The sequence below is a fragment of the Lissotriton vulgaris genome, chromosome 5, assembly GCF_964263255.1.
Source record: "Lissotriton vulgaris chromosome 5, aLisVul1.2, whole genome shotgun sequence".
In the NCBI taxonomy this organism is placed as follows: Eukaryota; Metazoa; Chordata; class Amphibia; order Caudata; family Salamandridae; genus Lissotriton; species Lissotriton vulgaris.
In genome coordinates, this window is record NC_141693.1 from 191166116 (window position 1) to 191186959 (window position 20844).

Genomic DNA, 20844 nt, shown 5'->3' on the forward strand with positions numbered 1-20844 from the left:
GTGCTAGTGCAGTCGAATGTATAAACCCTTTCCTTATCTCATCCCTCCTTTAATTGTTCCAAATCCCCAAAATACTTCCAATTCCTTTCAAACCTCCTAATAGAACCTACTCTGCCCGCGTATGCTTTTTCAAAAAGACAGGTTCTCCTCATCTTATTGAACCATTTTATCAGTGATGGAATTTCCCTTGATTTCCAATTTTGTAGTATTAAAGAGTGAGCGACCGCACATGATATAAATATAAATATAAATACCTCTTCAGATTTGTTAAACCTGCTTCTATCCTTGCTTATACCAAACAAGGCCACTTCTACCATAGGTGAAAATGATTTTCCAATGGCCAATTCAATTTCCGCAAATATCTCTTTCCAGAAAGACTCCAGCATCGGGCAGGCAAAAAATATGTGATACCATCCTCCCTGACCATGAGCTAAGCATCTAAAACACTTATTTTCTGTTCCAGGAAACATTCTTTCCATAGCCTCAGGCGTATAATAAGCTAGCCAACGGGACAAAAGGGCCATCCTTTTATAGTTAGCAGCGCGCAAAGATTTGTTTCCAAATAAACAGAGAGCCTCCCAATCTTTCAAAGAGAAAATACACTGGGTCGAGAGACTTACTTTATTCAAATGTTTATCAATCAATGGGGATTGACCCGAGCAATGGAGCAATTTATACCATTGCCCTATCCTACTGCTCTTCCTTCCATAAAGGGTGTTTAGTAAGTTATTGGGGGCATTCAACAGGCCACTTACTTCCTTTTTAATAAAATAAATAACCTGTAGATATTCAAAAAAAGACAGTCGCCTTAGATTGTTCGTTCTAGTTACCACCTCTTGCCAGCTAATAACCCTATTTTGGACTAGCAAGTCTCTCAACTCCAGAAACCCACACACTTCCCATTTTTTAATCTTAGACAAACTTAATGGAAGGCTTATTTTACTACATTCAGGCAAACTTAGATATTGGGAACCATCAGAACCATGTTTTTTAAAAAGCAGCAGCAAGCGCGTTGTATATTCTTTCAACGTCTAATACCTCGATTTTTTAGGAAGTTTTGCGGTCTTTAAAAAAATTGGGATTTGGGAGCCTGCTTCTTGTACCCTTTTCTCTAGGAAAAAATTATCTCTTGTCTGATAAACCCTCAAAAGACCTGCCACTATGTCAAAAAAAGCAGCTTCATAATATGTCTTTAGGTGGGGTAATGCTAACCCTCCCTGATCTATTGAGAGTTGTACTGCCTAGAGCTTAATTCTCGGAGTTTTATTGCCCCAGATAAATCCTCTTAACATTGTTTCTAACTCTTTAAAAAAAAACAAATTAATTTTTAGCGGTACATTAGTAAACAAAAATATAAGTAAAGGCAGGACTGACATTTTAACCATTGACACCCTGCCAATCACTGACAATGGAAGCAAAAGCCATTTATCTAACAGGTGCTTAATTTTATTTTCCATTCTGATGTAATTCAGGCCAAAAAGCTTATCATACTCTGCAGTTACAAAAATACCCAGATATCTTATTGGGTCTCTTCTTGCTGCTTGGACCTGCAAGAAACTAGGAAGAAACCCTATATCTGTATTTAAAGCAAGGACTTCAGTTTTTTTTAGCATTTATCTTATATCCCCCGATCTTTTCATAAGCTTTAAACTCTTTCAATAAGTTCTCAACTACCTTCTTTTCAGGAGCTAGATAAAGGACAATGTCGTCGGCAAATAATTTTAGTTTAGACATGCCGATGATAGGGGGCAGAATAGCCGCATTATACCTAATCCTTGCCACCAAGGGCTCAATAAAAAAGGTAAAAAGCAAGGGAGATAAGGGACAGCCCTGCCTAGTGCCCCTGGTTACATTAATCCTCCCGGCCTGTTTCGCATTAATTATTACCTGAGCAGATGCTCCAGTATATATATTATGTAGCATCTTAACAATTTGTGCCGGGAAACCAAATTGGCCGACAGAATAAAATAGGGCTTCCCAATTCACCAAGTCGAATGCCTTTTAGGCATCGACCATTAAAATGCAAGCTGGCACCGAATTGGCATTCAGATAGTCCAATGCCTGAATTAGATATTCCGTATTTGTGGCCATATAGCGTCCTGCAATAAACCCAGTCTGATCATGAGGGGACAAAGAATGAAGGGGCCTATTTACTAACATTTCACACAATGCAGCGCAGCAAGTGAAGTTGCAGCATAGTTTTTGAGAAAGGGGGAGAGCAGAATAATGCCATATTTTCAAAGATAATGGCGCAGTTCTGTTCTCTCCTAGTGCTGGTGCACTTGAGGCTGCCTAGATCCAATACAGGCACCTTTGCGTATTGGTACAAGGGTTCCTGTGTCATGGTCAATTTTGTTTTTGTACATTAAGGAACACCTTCCTGCACAAAAGCTCTCCTTTGAGGCTATTTCCTCTTTTTATGTGTGCTGCAGAATGCATCACACATGCAAAAAGGAAATATCTTTGTTCCTCCTCGCTATGCCAGCCTAAGGTAAGCGCACTATTAGTTTGCAAACCCATGTGTACAAGTCTTTGTAAATATGGGTTTGTGCAAAAATACATGGGCTGATGCACAGGAACGCCAATGCACCACCCATGTAACAGACCCTCTTGAGGACAGAACCTTTGAGGAAAAAGGACAACATCTCTGGAAACTTATCTGAACTGTATGTGTTAAGAAAATTCCATACGCATGGCCCAATCTGACTTGAACATGTGAGGGAAAATTAATATAAGTGTTGGAACATTTTTACTCCTTCCTTGACAATTATGCCAAACCCCCTGAAATTACATATGTAAGGAAATTCGTCATTTTGCTGTGTGTATTTTCTAGACATCTGTCAGAGCTTTAGCCTGTGACACTGACACAGACAAAAAATATACATATGGGACTTAGTGGTGTAGGATATTTCTATTCCACTTTCTTCTAAAACGTCATATTTCCTAGCACCTTCTGTTACAGGAAATGTATTCTCGGATATAAAATGTAATTTCCTTTCAATTAATAACATCCGATATAAAAAAAAAAATCAAAATCAAATTTGCATGAGATAGGCAACATGGGCAGAAAAGAGCAGAACAAGCAGTGGTTATCATTGGATACCGTTATAGAAGCTATGAAACATGACATGCAGTCTGCCTGAGCTCAGGTGAAGTGTGCATCATTGGTATACTTTGCTCTGAGTGCATTGGACTCACTTCACACATCATCATGACCCTGCTCTCCAGCTGCATCTTTAAAGAACTATCATAGAATGGGTTACCTTGTGGCATTCCACCATTTAGAGGGGAGACTAGGTACATTAGGAGGAGCAAATGCCCTTCAGGAGGCTCGTGGCAAGTGTTGGGTCAGGACAAATGATGTGTTTGAAGCTCAAGGGAGCCTCATAATAAGAACTGACACATCAGTAAGTGAGAATATGTCATTGACTCATGGGTTTCTCACCTTTTGGTCCTGGTAATCCTGGCAAGCCAAGCATACCTTTTGGCCCTGTTGAATCACACACAAAAAAGAACTGTTTATCAGAGGCATTGCATGTTGAACAGAACATTAAAGACAATGAAATCAGTTTATTGTTTTACTTCATTGGAAATGGATATATCACTATAAGCATGTAACAACAGCTCCCAGCTTCCTAGTATGATAGCTCAGTGGGGTCATGCAACAGCTGCAGAGATCACAAAGCACAGCATCTCATCCTTACCCAAGAATCATACTGCTGGATAACATAAGTAAAGTATTAGTATAGTTAGTTTAGATTAAAACGTTAATAACAAGCAGTGGCGAAGCCAATAGATTTGTTGTTTCCATGCATGAACAGAGACAATGTGAAAGGAAAACATTTAGAGCATATATAGGCACATAAATCAATAATATAGACATATACGTACATATAGGGAAGCTTCACATGGTGGCAAATGCTTACCAAGTCACACATATAAACATGAAGCCAAGCTAACTTGGTTAAGCTTGTGCTACAGTTGACGTCAGTATTTCATCTCCTTAATTCAATTCGCCACATTAGTATTTAACTCTTTTACACAGTCAGTGTTCATGTGATGTCATCCGATTAACCGGAGAGGGTCCCTGCCAGTCTCACATTTGGCAGGTGAAGCTACCTGAACAAGTGCTGCATTAAACCCAAGACAAGGCCCATTATGAACATTACTAAAAATATGTAAAGTGTCTTTTCAAACTTGTAATTTGCATCCACTTCAGAATTAAAAATGGGTATCTCGGAGGGTGAAGTTCAAGAGGACTCTTAAATAGAATAACTGATTCAATATAACACATTAAAAAATATTTCAGTATCTGTGCATCCCGTGGGACTATCTCCTACCGAAACACATTTCTCGCACGAATGTACATAGGGTGATTAGGGCTTCAATATTTAGTTCACGGCTGTTGTCTCTAAGTCCTGTAAATGTCTTTATTTCATTTCTGAGGAGAGATATTACTATATCGATGAACAGACGTTAGATCCTTTCCAAAAAGGTAAACTTACACATGTATATTTACTCACTTACAAATGTACTCTTATACCTAGGAGTAAGTTGACCACATTTCACTATTCACCATTTCCAAACGTAAAGTTACTCCTAGATGTCTCCACTCCCTCCGTTTGAGGGGCGGAATCTGTATAAATGTAATTTGCAACTGCAACATTGCTACTAATAACTTTGAGACTGTAGTTTAAGTTCTGAGCAGTTGGTGGAGACCTCCCCAACATGGGCTGAGATATCCACATGCCGGAGGGAGATATATGCATAAAAAAGAAGAGGAGAATTCCAGAAACCTGAATAAATCACCCATGCCCTTCCAACAACATAAATCTACCCTGACCATAGACTCTGATTTTTCCTCTTCGTCTTTTAGATCCTGCAGTCACCTCATTCTTCTATAATACAGACCACAATTTTGAAGAGCAAGATAATCTTCACTGTGAATGAGACAGCTTTTGTAATCAAATGTGTTGTAAAACATTACAAATAACTGTATGGGCTGCTTACATTCATCCTCAATAGTACACAGCAGGCAAACGTATGGGAGGACCAGACAGACAATGAACTGAGGTAGGACATGTGAGCTTGAAGAGAAGGGATATTAAAAAGAAGCATGAACAAAGGAGATGGGTGAAGGTGAAGTTCTCCAGGATTCAGCTGGCAGATGATCTTCATGGAGGGGCACCTGGCTCACACCTCTCCCTCACCACCCTTGAAAAGACTCCTCTCTCCACAAAGCACCCCCACCTGCTATATGGGCTGCCTCTTCTAGGCAACAGTAATATGGTGCCTGATTCTAAGGCTCTGTCACGCACTACGGGCAGATTTACAAGTCCCTTGCAACACTTTTACGCTGCCGTTGCGTCACTTTTGTGACATAGCCCTCAAAATTTCACTCTAACCCATACTCTATATACACCTACATGTTTTGATTACAACTATTTTACTTGTACTCTTTTCAGCACAGCCACTCTTTCGAGTAGATAGGTTGGTTAGTTTGAGACAGGAGGACCTGTATATGCATCAAGGCACACACGGGGCAGGTCTATCAACTCAGCCCATCAACACACAAGTAGACACACTGGCATACGCACACACACACACAAGCATATGTTTGTCCTTATGCTAACAACGTCACAACAATACTATACGAGATGTCTTGATTTGTTTGAACCCTGGTCCCGGGCAGACCCTGATGCAGAGGTCTGGCCCGGGATCAGGGTTCAATTCCCCGCCACGGCGGGTCTTGGGCTCAAAAATTCCACGGACCTGATAATTCTCGCCTCGGTGCCTATTCCAATCATGGAGTCCCACTCTGCAACTCTGGGCAATAGCTTGCTTAATCTCCACAACGGCCCCCACAACGTTAAAGGATGCCTGGCTTCCACCTTGGGGGTGCCCAGGAGTGGACGCCTCACAGGGAAAGCCAGGATGGGTTCCACAGCGGTATTCGTACAAGTGCCTTGAGACCCTTGCGGGTGAGTAGTGCGATATACAAGTATCAATTTACATTTTTTTACATTATAGTTTAAAATCTGTTTTTATTGAATTATAATTATAGTCAAATCTGATATTGACATTTATATTTTTAAACACGTATGTACTCACACGCTTTCTTTTTAAAATTTTAAGGACCTGCAGATGTTTTCTTATCCACAACCTGCCACAAAATCTACCGTACTCCAGCTGCTAACACTTCACCAAAAATGGGACACCACAGAGCACATGCATGATAGAGACTGGTAAGTTAAATGCCTGCTCTTTATGCTCTAGATCAAACCTATCTCTTCATTTGTAGCGGGCAGGGTAGCTGTATTTATAGTGTAACACATCCTTATTTTAATCCTAGTTAATATGTAAGGCCATTTGTCCTGTAAAATTATCCTTACATTTGGCATTGTAAGGAAAACACAATAGATACCATTTAGGTCTTGTCTTAAATTGCAGAATAGGAATCTTTGTGGGTCTCCAACTTTGTATTTAAACATTTAAATATAATTTCCGTGTATGACTTAAGATAGATTTCCCCACTATATTTGTCTTTCTTTCCTATCAGCTTCTGTCAAACAAGAGCCCCTCATGTCTGCCTTGCGAACCTCAACACCGATAACATCAAGGGACATACTGTAATGTAATAATTAGGCCTCTCCCATCCATCAATAAGGTAAGTCTAGGAACCTCTGCTTTTTTACTTCTACATCTTTCCATTACTCCTTTCACTAACTTATTTTTATGTATTGCTTATTTTATGTACAAATTTAAAAGAGATTGCATTTATGTATATTGTCTTTCTTCATGTCTTTCTCTCTACTCTGTAAGCCTTTGTGATCAGGACCACTTTTATAGTTTGCCAATAAACATTGAACATAATACTTCTTTCTACAGCTGCTGGATCAGGAGCTACCTTTTCAACACCAACTATGAGGACACTGTTCAGCAGTCGACATCATGGATGTCTTTCAGAAATGAAACACCTGTGACTCGAGCTAGTGAGTTGACATTATCGAGATATAGTAAATGCATGTATGGATCAACCCTGAATTTCATTCACATGACACTAACTTTATCGTATTTTTTTCACAACATTGCTAATTAAAGTAATATCTAGACCTTTAGACACAAAACTGCATTTGATGTATTTCAACTGTAAAGATCTTCTGCTTGGGGGTAGTGGGGGCGTTGCGCTGCACAATGATACTGACCCATCTACAAATTGAGGGCAGCAAACGATGCACAAATAGAGTCCAATCCTCTTGCAAACAACTATATCAGTGACCAATGCTGCTGAAAAGGAAGAAGAGTAGTTGCAGTGGGTCAAGGAGGAGGAAGACCAGGGCAAGGAGTAGGTTACTATTGTCCCCACACAGAATATCTCTAAGATACTACTTCACAGGTGAGCAACAGTCTCCATCCAAAATCAGTTCTGAGGATTGTTAGTCTCCAGCATTTAGCTAAGCAGCAATAGATGCATGTTTGGTTGGTAACTCTTTACAATCTCCTGCACACTCATCCCATGATGGTGCATTTTTGGTTTTCTCTTATTTATCTAAGGAAGAAAACACCTGTGGTGAGGAACAGGTATCCTCATTCATCATCCCCTCCCACACAACCACCCAAATGGCACCCTGTGCTTGTGGAGGTAGGTGGGTGTCGGCATGGTCTAAACATACTCTCTGGAATAATCATTCTTTCCACCATCAGCCTAATGTGTAAGAGGATTTTCAAACAATGGGAGCGACTCTCCATGAGATAGCTATCTAGCTTAAAGGACTCCCTTAGACTGTTGACAGTCAAATGTGTTTCTTGGTTAATGTTTCAAAATGTTACGCAGAACATCTTTGAAACTTAAGGAATATGAGTGAAAGGAAACATTTCTTGGCTATGAAGAAGATAGAGGCAAAAGTTTCTACAGAAGTACTTCATTGTAGGAGTGAAACACCACTTACTAACCTACGAACTCTGTCACAAACATCTGCCCTGCCTCACAACCTGCAACACCTCCACTTCCAACTCCACCTCAACCTCCACCATCTTACACTCTACCACCACCAACTCAACCACCCACAAGTCAAGCCTACTCACTGTCAATCCCATCAGCAGTATCTTTTGTGTTGTTAAATTTCACTATGGTAAACGTATTGCATTGAAAAATCTCCTTATGATATCGAAAGCGAAATAACTAAACATTTCTTTTGCATGGCATTTATCTGCAATTTCTTTTAAATATAAGACATGCAATGCTTTATATTTTGGAAAGTTTTTATGCATAAATAATAATTTTGATTTTATGTTAAAATGTTTGGGGAAATATAAACTCTTCTTTGGAATAGATATAATTAAATAAAATAAGTCTTATTTTAGCTGGTAAATGCCAACTTGGAGGGGGTGGCAAATATTAAAAACAAGCCAGGAAACATCAGTAAAGCAAGACTATTTCAATGGGGCTGATTAAAAACAAAATACGCACAAAGAGTCCAAAATAATGAATCAATAAAAATAGTATTAAATGTGTAAAAAAAAGTCAACCTTCGTAAACCAAGTACACTGTTCAACAATTAATAAAGTCACATTTCCAGACCAGAGCAGGTGCCAGAGAAAAGTTCCAGGTTTGGGGACATCCTCTGTTTAACTGTTCATGCCAATGATGTTAAAGGCCATCTCTGATGCAGATGTTAAAAGACTGGACATGGCATGACTAGAGACCATATAGGAAGAAGGAAACACAGGGGTAGTAAAGGAATAAGATGTGACAAATAAACTGGGAAAAAGGACAAGAGGAGGTGAGGCAGGTTGGGGTGGTAGACAAGATTTTAGACCTGCTATCAATGAGGTCATATTGCCACATAGTGTGTGTAGCTGTTAATATAGGTTGCCTCTCGAAGTATCTAAACCTCTCAAACTAAGTGCCGGATATCCAGAGTGATTGATCCCTTAACCTCTTTGATTTGCCGCAGTACCTCCTTCAGAACAGACATAGGGCCCGATTATGAGTTTCGGCAGTGAGGGCGGTATGCCAGTATCGTGCCCCTGCACAGCAGAGACTTGCCTCTGCCGGTCTGCCAGATTACGACTTTAAATTAGTCTAGAGGGCGGGCAGCGCGGCGGTCCCTAGACAGTGCTCTTTCAATGGCAGCACTGCCTTTCAAAAAGGAACCACAATGGAAATGCCCCACAAGGCTCCTGCACTGCATGGACTCAAAAGTCCATGATGTGCAGGAACTGTTGTGCATGCACACCCGGGTGCAAATATGCCCCCCTGTAAGCACCCACAATCGTAGGAGACACAGGCGACCTGTAGGGCCCCCTTTGTTTTCTCTCCTCCATGGTGTACATGAGGAGGAAACTCTATGACATCGCTGGCAGAGAGGAAACTCGTAATATGCTTGACGGGACCGTGGAGGTCCCACCAAGCATTTTGTGGCCTCCTGACCGCAACGCCACCTCCAGGGAACGGCAGTTCCCTGGCGGCCGTTCAACCGCCCAACTCGTAATGGGGCGTTCAGACTGCCAATGCAGCGATGGCTGGACCGCCACAGCTGCAACCCAGCGAGTCTGGCAGTCTTTGGACCGCCATACTCGTAATTAGGGCCAAAGTGACATACTGTGGAGTGAGTGAGTGTGTGACCTACACATATGGATGGGTCTCAAGGGCTAAAGTGTCTCTCGATTACTGCTGCTATTTATGGTGAGTACTTGGAGAAAGATATGAAGGCTGTGCAGGTAGGTTCATCTAGGTGCCTCTGGAGTTAAGCAAGGTGTGGGTGCAGGCCCAAATGACAATGGGGCCTGCTCTTCAGATACCACCAGTGGTTGTTTCTCAAGGCCAGCGACAGCCTCAATGTCTTCTTTCTTCTGGGAAGTGGTGGCAACATCTTCCTACCCTACTGGTAGACAAACAGTCTCGTCCTGGAGCCTTTTAGTGACTGATCCAATTTGTCTCTGGGCCATCATATTCTCCCTGCTTGTGTGTGGTTCCTCTTCTGCACTAGTAGTTAGCAACTGTTATGCCTGCCTTGTCATTGAAGATGATCTTTTGTGTCCTAAATTCTGCTCTGATGTTTGACTGGTCAGCCTGGTCTGCTGAAAATAAAGGCAAGCATTTTTTTTATTCATATGATTAATACTGCATATCAAATCAACTTTATTTGAAATGGATATTAATCCTTAAAAACAATGAATTGCACTGTGCACTCTTTACCAAATATTAAAATTGTAAACAATTTTAATATCCAATAATTCTTTTGAAACAGGCATTCAAAAGAGGAGAAAGGTTTTTGCAAACAGTTTTTTGTAATAAACCTTTGATTACATTTTTAAAGATGTTCTTCAACATATTGTCTCACTTATATTTTCAGTGTATTTACCAGAGGTTACAAAATGTTTCAAAAGGATTATGTAGGATTTTTGTATACATTTCTGGAGACTGTTTTACTAGTTGTGTGATTATTCATATTATTTGCAAAATGATGGTGATTTGAAAATAAAGCAAAGGTACTCTAAGGCAGCATCACATAAACAAATATTTTCAAAATGGAAATGTTATATATCCCAACATAAAAGTTGTGTTTTAACTGTTATAATGTCACAAAATATAAAATATAAAATGTATTTCCAATCTATCATGATAATATGATTCGTTCATTCAAACACTACATGCATTCAATTCATAACACACAACAGAACTTACATACAATATGGAAGGTTAGAATGAAGATTAAACTATACATACAACTGGGCACTACTCTCAAAACAACAAAGATAAGTTTTCACCCACGGCTGGACACTTCTCTCCAAACTCATTTGCTCCTAATTGATTATACAAATAATACACTTATTACATACTTGCTGCTCACACTCTTCCAGCTGAGTGCTGAGTCTTGGTCATTCTGCTCTGCTGAGAAGGGTATGCCCAGACGTAGGTCTCATGCACACTGTCACTGGAATCAAGTTATACCCAGCTGATGAGTTCATAACAACATAACAAGGGCGAAACCGGTCCCGAGTTGCTTGTGGTCCGGTTCAAGGAGGACCTGGCTTGGCAGTTCGGGCTGGATTGTTCCCATTGGAGCAGGGTCAAGACTAATTTGCATACAGATGGGTTCAAACTAAGGTGGCATGGCGTGTAAAATAAGGCTGAATTTGAATGCAGCCCAAGGAATTACCAGTGGCTGAGATTAAATCAAGCTTTCCATCAATCACTTTCTGCATACTTTAGTATGTCGCCCAATGTGGGGCGGGTCTGCCCAGACATGGGTCCCATGCATTATGTCACTGGAACCAAGCTATACCCAGGTGATAAGCCCAGAGCAAGGGTACAACTAGTCCTGGGATTGAATTGGAATTGGAATTGGAATTGGGTTTGGGATGTGACCCCAGTAATTACCAGTGGCTGAGATTAATTCAAGCATTCTATCCATCACTTTTTGTATAATGAGTACACACTTGTATAGTGGTGTCATGCGGAGTATCGTTCTGGGGCCTTAATATGGGATTTGTTTTACAGCTGGGTGTGGATACCCACTGCACTGCAGCTCAGGCCTGGACCAAGAAGTATAATTATAGGGATGCATGGCCCTGAGCTATGACCAAACATTAAAGATGTGCTCCCTAGCTGCATGCTTTCCTAAATACTGATTGTATTACTAAATAGCAAACCCCAGAATATTGTGATACAAGAATATCAAGGACAGAATATTGAAAGGTAATTGCATATAGGGAATTACAGATTTACTATTCATAATTACACATCTACATACCTGAAAGATCTCTGTAGGAAAGTCATCCTTTTTGCCCTGATCACCTCCACTTTATTTTACTGATACTGGGGGTTACTGATGCTGAAAGTGCCCTGGGCTCTGCTAACCAGGCCCAGGGAAAGAGCAGGTATATGGTAACTGGTATCATTCCACTTGACCAAAACAACCAACCTGTAAGTCCCTAGTACATGTAACACAAAGAGGTTTAGGGACCCCACTGGACTTAACGCAATTAAGCGTGGACTGCTATGGTGTCTGGTAGCATTCTAAACCCAAACATGACTTCCAGGCTGGTTTTAAAATAAAATCATGTCCAAATTCGACTTTGGAATTAAAAGTACTTCCACAGACCAAAAATAGCTTTTTAGTACATATGTCACCCCTACAATCTGCCCTCAGTGCCCAAAGGGTAGGGTGCATTGTTATAAAAAGCAGGGATTATACGAAATATGTTTTTCATGCCCTTGTAGGTGAAAAACAGCCACAATTATTGCACTGCTGCTACTGACAACATAATTCAAAGTAAGAAGAGCCCCTACGGACAGCGCTTATCACCTGCACACGCCACTTTGCTTTTGGGAACTTCAACACCCAGCGTACTTAGCACCCTGAGGCGTCATTGTGGAATCTTGGTGCCAGGCAGCGTATAAAAGTGGTCTCAGACTCCCACAGCACGGGAGCCCCTACGGACATCGCTTATCACCTGCACTTGCCACTTTATTTTTGGGGACTTCAACACCCAGCGTATTTAGCGCCAGGAGGCGCTAACGTGGAATCTCGGCACCAGGCGGTGCATAAAAGCGGCCTCAGGCTCTCGCAGGGCGGGAGCCCCTAAGGACAGCGCTCATCACGTGTACACGCCACTTTGTTTTTGGGGACTTCAACACCCAGCTTACTTAGCGTCAGGAGGCACCAACGCGGAATCTCAGCTCCTGGCAGCGCAAAAACGCGGCCTCGGGCTCATGCAGTGCCAAGGGCCGGCCCGTCTGTGCCCGTCCGTGGCCGAACGAGACAGGGCAGTGCCACCCACTTAGTCTGAATATTTGGATACCATTAAAGGAGGCCACAGTGGAACCTGAGTGGGGCGAGAACCATAAACAATGAACAGAACCGAGTTGGTGGTGAGACTTTAAGATTAAGTAAATAATTTGTGTCTGCCCACTAAAACATTGGTGACCTTTTGCTAATGCTGTGGCTGCAAAGAGGATCTGCAAGTGGCAGCTGTGAGCAGTAAGATACTGGAACTGGTCTTCTTTAACTCATTTTTTATAAACATTTCTTGTTTCTTTTTTGATTCGTTTTTAGGATTTTACGGTTCAGTTAAATTGTGTTTACATTTTTGTTAAATGTCCCCATTGATTCTACGGCGAATATCCAGTGACAATTAGTGTATTTAACCTGTTCTTAATATATTTCTATTTGTGAATTTTATATTCGTAGTGTAGCCCACTGAAGTTAACTCTTTCTTACCTTGCACTAGGCAATTTGAATCTAATTCCTAGCCCCTGGCACTTTGCGCTGCACTGCTCTTGTAGTGAATCTTCCTTCTGTATAAGTAGGCCATATCTGCTACATTGCATATAGTACTTTTTTTGTGTTTCTGTGGGGGTATTTAAACTTATTAACTAACTCATTCCTCAGAGGTACACCTATCCCTCCCTCATCAAAAAATGCTGAGATCATCGGGATGAAGCGAGGCCATCCAGCTATAGGCCAATTAGTCTTATCAATTTATCGACTTCCTGCAGAAGATATTTTGCAAGCAAATCCTAGGCCGGATGTAGGATTGGATTACAGAATCCAATATCCTGAGTGATCTTCAAACATGTTTTTTTGAGCCAAAACTAGCACCCTGGACCAAACCTTACGTCTGTTGTGCATCTACTGGAAGGAAGTGAAAGTTAAGGGAGGAAAGCTCTACGTGGCTTTCGTAGCCTTTGACCTAGTCCCGTGTGAAAACCTCTGGAGGGTCCTAAAGGAGCAGGGCATAACAATGAATCTTTTAGATGTTTTAATTAGATTACATTCATCAAAAACCGAACATGTGAGGTGGGGAGAGTACCCAAGTCACAGATCCCTTCTAGGTCCAGTGTGGAGTAAGGCAGGTCTGTGTCCTTGCCCCACACTTTTTATTCTTTTTCATTAACAATGTTAATTTTTTAGACAGAGATGGGTGCGATGCCCCCGAAATCGGCAAAAAAAGAGTGCCTTCTCTCCTTTTTGCTGATGATACACTTTTAATCTCAAAATCACCGGAGGGATGACAACAACTTTTAAATGATTTCATCAAGTTTTGTAACGAGCGAGGACTGGTGTTAAATGAAACTGAAACCAAATATATGAGTTTTAGAAAAGGAGTGGCTAAGCCCAGCAAAAGACCTGTGTTAGTTGGTAACAATAATCTGGAGCATGTAGATGCCTTTGATTACTTGGGCATTCGCCTTACTCCAACAATAAATTGGGCAGCTAATATTGAGAAGGTGAAGATGCAACTTTTACATCAGACCGCTAATATTACCAAAATACACAGGAAAACACTATCAAGACAGCTTGCACCCAATCTGGATATTTATAACACAAAAGTGCTAGGTGGTGCCCTCTATGGAGTCAAACTGTGGGGCACAGGTTTGACAAATTGCCTGCCCACAATCGAAAATCGCTTCCTTAGATCCCTGGTAGACCTACCTACTAGCACCCCACTTGTGCCTCTATACTTGGATCTTGCGCAAAACCAGCTGGCACACAAAGTAAGCTATAAACTCCTGATGTTTTGGCACAGGCTGTGGACTGTGGATGAACTTTTGCCATACCAGGAGCCCCTCTGTGGGCTATTAAAGTCTCCGTTGATGACCTTGATTCCCTGGTTTAGAGTATTAAAAGAGCTACTAGGGAGGGTTGGGATGGAGGGGTTTTGGTCTGACCCAGATAGCCTGGCAACTGTATCCAGATTGAAGCTGAAGGAAAGGTTTTGGGAAGTAATATCATTGCAAGTCCTGACAAAGGCAGAAGGCCATTTGACCACCGAATTTCTTAATTTGAAATGTGTCCCCTGTTCCGAGGATACACTGGATGATATTGTACCTCCCCTGGCCCGAAAACTATTCTTTCAGTTTCGGTACAAGACCTTACCTACAAAAGCTTTTAGTAAGAATTGGTGTAAGGATGTTTTCCCTGATGATCTCTGTCCTGCTTGTAATGCAAGCCCTGAATCCATTGTGCATCTGCTATTTTTCTGCCCTAACTACAGATCTCTCAGGGAAAAATGGATAATACCACTTTGTAAACTAGGTAGCCCTGGCCACTATATAGAGGTGCAAAGAACGTTGAGTACATGTAGAGTTGTGGTCTTTGGTTTGTCTAGATAATGGCACGCATTGTGGATAAAACAAACCAAATGCATTTTATGATTTGCTTTGATCTGTCTCAAAAATTAATATTCACTGCAGATTAAGCACACAGTAGGCACCTTACGATGAAACTTCCTATTAATTTATCTGTTTTTAAACAAATCTTTACATGAAGTGATTTTATCTATCTTCATCTACTTGACCCTCTTTTATTGTACCAAGTATGTGCTGGGTACTTTTATGATCTTATGTGATCGAAATAAAGTGATGATGATGATTCAAAGTATCAAAATAAGAGTAACCCTGGGCGGACTTCGCAGGGTTGTACTACGCGAAGCTACGCAAAGTGCAAAAAAAACCTCCGCCGCACTACGCGGAGCTCCGCAAACGGCGGAGTAAGGTAGAAAAATGCCTTTCGCGGTGATTGCACTGTGCCGGATGCTTGTCTGCACTGTGCAATCATTGCGAACAGCAACATGCACCGCGCAAGCTTACCTTTTTTGCCGCTCAAGTAGATTTTCACACGAGCAGCAGATTTCTCAACATAAACGGGCAGTTTCTCAATGCGAGCGGTCACGAGCATACACGACCACTCGCAATGAGAAACCTGACCCCCCTTTGAGAAATCTCACTGGGAGGTTTATTTTTCATGCTTGCTCTTGCCAACTTGATGTTGGCGATCGCAAAGGAGGAAAAATCGTGCCTGGAGGTGGATTTTCTTCGCTTGTGCTCTCCAACTTGAGGTTGGTGAATGCGAGCGCAGAAAAAAAAACTGCTCTGCTGCGTGAAGCAGAGTTTTTGGGAACTCCGCGAGCTCCCCGTAAAGCGTAGTGCGGGAAGCTCCGCAAACTCCGCAAGCGGAGCGGAGTTCACCACCCAGGGTTAAATAAGAGTCACATTCAATCGAACAACTTGCCATGGTCACATTTAATATAACTATTACTGTAAAGTAGTTTTAGAACTCACTTTGCTGAAGGCACCTAAAACAGCCCTGTAGCCTTCTCTTTTGTTTTGCCAGCCTTTGACAGGCTGAGCCAATCTGCTTCCTGAGTAGGTGTGAAGAGGCTTGGGGCTGAAACAAAACAGCCATTTTGGTGGGAAGAGATTTGCTTCCTGGAGTAGCCAGGGACAGGAAGGGGTCTGGTGAGATAAACTGGACTTCAAAGGCAGGAGAAGAGGTGTCACAGGACCCAGGTCAGCCCCCACTTCTTTGATCCCCAGCCAGATGAGAGACCGCCTAAATAGATTAGGAGAGGGGACTGGAAGAGGAGTGTAGTAAATTCCTAGCCACACCTGTCGGATGGGTTAACCAGAAAAACACACTCCATTTTTATTTTTTGAGAATATTGCTTTCTGGGTCAAAGATGTGCCACACTTTGCAACAAGTAGCCATAGCAGAGGCAGGCAAATGTACTCCTATTGGTTGGGGTGTGCCCTCCTCTTGCCAGCCCAGAATGGAGGATAAATATGGCAGAGCTGAAGAAGCTCCTCAGAACAACAAGAGAAGAAGTACTGCCCTACTTGACTCTTGGACTGCATACCAGGAGGCTTTGCACTTTGAAGGACTGCACCGGCTACACTCTCAAGTCACCACAACAGAAGTAGCCCCGGGCGGCATTCGCGTAGTCGCTGTACATGGAACTCTGGAAAGTGGTAAAAAAAACTCTGCAGCACTATTTTGAGTTTCCCGAGTGGGCAGAGTTGCTCGCCATGCCCGTTCGCATAGTGCGTTCTCGCACCGGAAATCACCCACAAATAGAAACACGCATTTTGCATGACTGTTGTACTTTTTTACTTTTCACTTTACATTTTATTTTCTTCCTTATTTTTCCTTCCTGTTTCTACTTTCTTCTTTTTCCCCACCCAGCTGTCAATAACAGCTGCCCCAGCTGCAGAGTGCAGAGAGTAGCAAAGTATGACTAGTGATGAGTATGACTAGGGCGCCAGATGAGCTAGCAAGCCTCTATTAATTTTGCACAAGAGAAAGAATACTTGTACTTCATAGTGCATAATGCCTTACCCATTAATGAGAGGTCATTGATTGTTACTTTTCTGCACAAATATCTGTTTTTTAATTTTTTTTACTAGGAAATCCTTGAGAAGAAAGAAAAACAGTTTTTTTTAAAACTGGTGTGCTGAATTTATATTCTACCTTAGTTCCTTTCAGACAGTTAGTGCATTTGCCATTTGCCTTTAGTTTATGGCAGGTGTGAGTAATGGCTGTAACTCTAATCAAATCGAATGGCAGTAGGGGACCAGCAGTGTAATGCTACTGTGCCACCCACTACATAATTTTAAACAAGTGTTTTGCACAGAACATTGTTTGTAATTTCTCTTTTTACTTTCTAGCTACTCCTGCTGTCATTGGTGACCATCCAAATCGGCAGGCTGCAGAAGCCCTGCTATGGCAGCAGAAGCTGGAGGCAATACGGGATGAGTAACATGTGGCCCAGGAGGATGAAAAGTTCGCTGCCCAGGGCCCCAGCTAGCTCCCAGCATCCCCAGTACTCCCAGCCTCTCAGTCTCAACACTGGTGCAGTCCCCTGGCAGCCACCCACCGGCGTTCCATCACTGCTGCCCCCTCATGATTTTCTAACCGCAACTTCCACCTCATCATGAGGAGGCTGGACCTGATAGAAGCCAGGCAGATTTAAGATTGAAGCCAAGCAGATTAAGATGGAGGAGCACCTCAAAACGCTCCTAGCCCACCATTAGTGCCCTCTTCTGTCCCATTTTAAACCTTTGTTTTGGGGGCAGAACTGGGGCTTATGGGAGGGATGGGCATTGGGACAGGAACAGTTTGAGTTATTTTAGGACATTTTGATAATTGTTTGGGGATGGGGAGCATTGTTTGGGGAGAGCGATGGGCCAGTTTAGAGTTGATGTGGTGGGTTTTTATTTTTGTTTTTAGGCTAATAAATATAGAGATAACTTATTATGCTTCAAATCTTTTTTGTGGGTGTATTACTTTGAACTGCTGATAGTTTTAGCTCAGCAGCAGCTGTTTTTACAATCTGCTGATAGAGTATAACAGTTATGTGGTACCCATGTCATACTACTATTCTCTAAGTCTCTGCGGTATGCAACTGACCACTATGGAGAGGTGGGTAAGGAAGGTTCACAATTGTCCACTTTCCCTAGAAGAACAACAATGTGCTCCATAGTTCTCTTACATGAAAAGCTGAAAGTGAAGGGAACGCGAGGTCCCACTTCTACCTAGGTGAACTTTAACTGTAGGATTAATCAGAAGGATTATTACTCGCAGGCAACTAAATAAATTAAAAAATACTGAGTTAATCGATTATATATATTATTATATAATAGCTTTGCAAACAATTGAGACCAGACTAATAAGACTACTATGTAACAAAGAATATGTGATAGAGAAAATATAACGTGCAGTACTAACATATTCAGAGCAATTGTGAGCTAGTATTTTAATTAAAACTAAAGTAGTAAATACTCGTATCATGAAAGGGACAAGGTTAAGCGTTTATGGAGCACAATGCCTGAATGATGATGCTTCTATATCTAAAATATTGATCCCTTTTATGGATGGGTGGATCAATGGGACCAGTGTGGGCTATTGTTTCAACAAAAGAAGTAGAACTGAAGATCTTGCACTGACTTGGTGTTGCTTTCACAACATTCACCCCACCAAGTGTGTAATCAATTAATGGTGTAAATTATAAAGTCACACCTCAGTAAATCACACATCTCAAGGGAAGAGGGTTAGGGGTTTGATGAATGGATGGGAAAGGGGATTTGGGAAAAGGTGTGACAAAGACAAAAACTACGGTAAGACCTATTCATCTGGGCAATGAGAAGCCAACCATCATCAATCTGTTTAGGGAGGAAAAAGACATGAAGGAATGATTATGACACAGTTAAATTAAATCAATGCAGTGCAACCCAAACAGTCCATCAGCCCCAGAGAGACCCAAGTTATTATATTATTATATATCTAAATGTTCTGTCATCTAGGTTTAGAAATAGTAAATACAAATTATGTAGGAGTGAGATGAACAACACACACAGTTCTAAAAACGTATTATTAAAAGAAAAACAATACTGTATTGCCAAATGGAAAGATACCTCTACATTCTATTTGCATTGTCCGTCTATCTTGGGCGCAAGGCTGATGATATCCGGTAAGGTAAGCGTGCATGCTATGGTGCTTTTGCCTTTTTACGCAGGAGAAGAGAAGGCATGTGGATTGTAAAATAAAATTGTTATTGTAGAATCAACAAGAATGACAGAAGTTAAACTTCATAAGGAGTGTACCAAGAAGATTCTGAGGCAGTGCAAGAGAGAAGACTAGTCATTTTTACAATCATTCATTTTATGACTGATGTGCAATCAATTAATTAGGTGAGAGCAATACAACAACCAACAATCACATACCAGTGACTGCAGGCATTATCGGGCTGATCAAACTCTCAACTGTCATGATCACCATCATATTAATATTAATATGTAGCCTAGCATGTGCATAATGCAATGATTACCACATGTCTGTCTCCACAACAGGCCACGCACCCAACCACCACATAATTTCAAATTTGAGCTAGTCAGCTGCACATACACCCAGCAAAATTGTATTTCCCAAATCACGTAAAATCAATGCACCTCTCACCACCACCAAACAAAGTTGAGTAGGCCTGTCAGAGTCATCATCACCAAATTTAGTTTCTCTGAAGTTGATGCCTTCTTTCTTCTGGTGGCAGTTGTTGAAGTAGTCACGTCCTGAGTCCTTACATCATCATCCTGGCTCCGAGTAATATGTTTATCTCTGTACCAACTGAGTCCCTAATCAAATGCAATAGATCGACCTGTAGTGCAGTGCTGTTGATGAACAAGAGAAACATGGATGGAGCCATTATTTGTGTAGACTAGATTTGTGTTTGATAGCTAAAGGGACTGGTCGAGTCTTTGAGGAGTGTGAAACACAAATAAACAAATCTTGCTAAGTGTAAAGAGGAAGTTGAAAATTACATTCAGGAAAAAAATTATCACCCAACCAACATTGTAAATTACCACAAACACAATCAAGCTTGATAGTTACAGTTAAACAAACACCAAGTCTCATTGCCTGCCACCATAAGAATCATCTCAACACATTGGCAAACAACAACCACTCATAATATATATCAACCTGTGGTGCGTGCATTTACCTGCTCTAATTCAAGTGTAGTAATGGTGGTACATTGCCGATCCATTGTTTCACGAAACAGGTATTGGTCAGTCTTATAAATCAAATAATGCGGGGCAGTCTGGCTAAGTGAATAAAGAAAGGATAGATAGGCATGGATGGTGGCAGGCACACATTTTCTCTCCAATGTCTTTAAGGGAAATGGTGGTGCTTCTTCACTGCACACTGGTGCAACTCCAATTTGGCGATAAAATGTGTCTAAAATGTTGAGGTTGCATTAGTCAGTCAGACACAATCAAACAAAATAAAATAATTTCCCCCAGCCATATCTTTTTTTTGTCTTCAAAGCAGTTCAGCAATTGAGAGAGAAAGTTCTATGGTTGTTGGCCTAGGACTTGTAGTCAGGGAAGTAGGGTTCATCCTCAAACTTAGGTGGTTAGCCCAGAAGTAGGTCAGCTAACACACTACTACCATGACCTGAGTCTGACCAATCACCCTCATCTTCCTCCTGTCGTATTTCAGGTATGGTGTAATTCAGTGGTATAAAGTGCTGATTCATTTTTATCATGGTTAATCTTTCCACGTT

General features: G+C 41.5%; 1 protein-coding gene across 1 annotated transcript in view; it reads right to left on the reverse strand.

The window, feature by feature from the left end:
* LOC147710452 (ficolin-1-like) overlaps nucleotides 1–20844 on the reverse strand; it is a 241282-nt gene that overhangs the window by 121221 nt on the left and 99217 nt on the right. Inside the window, exon 4 of the mRNA XM_086921138.1 lies at nucleotides 3446–3490. Within this exon, the coding sequence (XP_086777264.1) occupies nucleotides 3446–3490 (45 nt within the window). The remainder of the gene's footprint in view (nucleotides 1–3445; nucleotides 3491–20844) is intronic.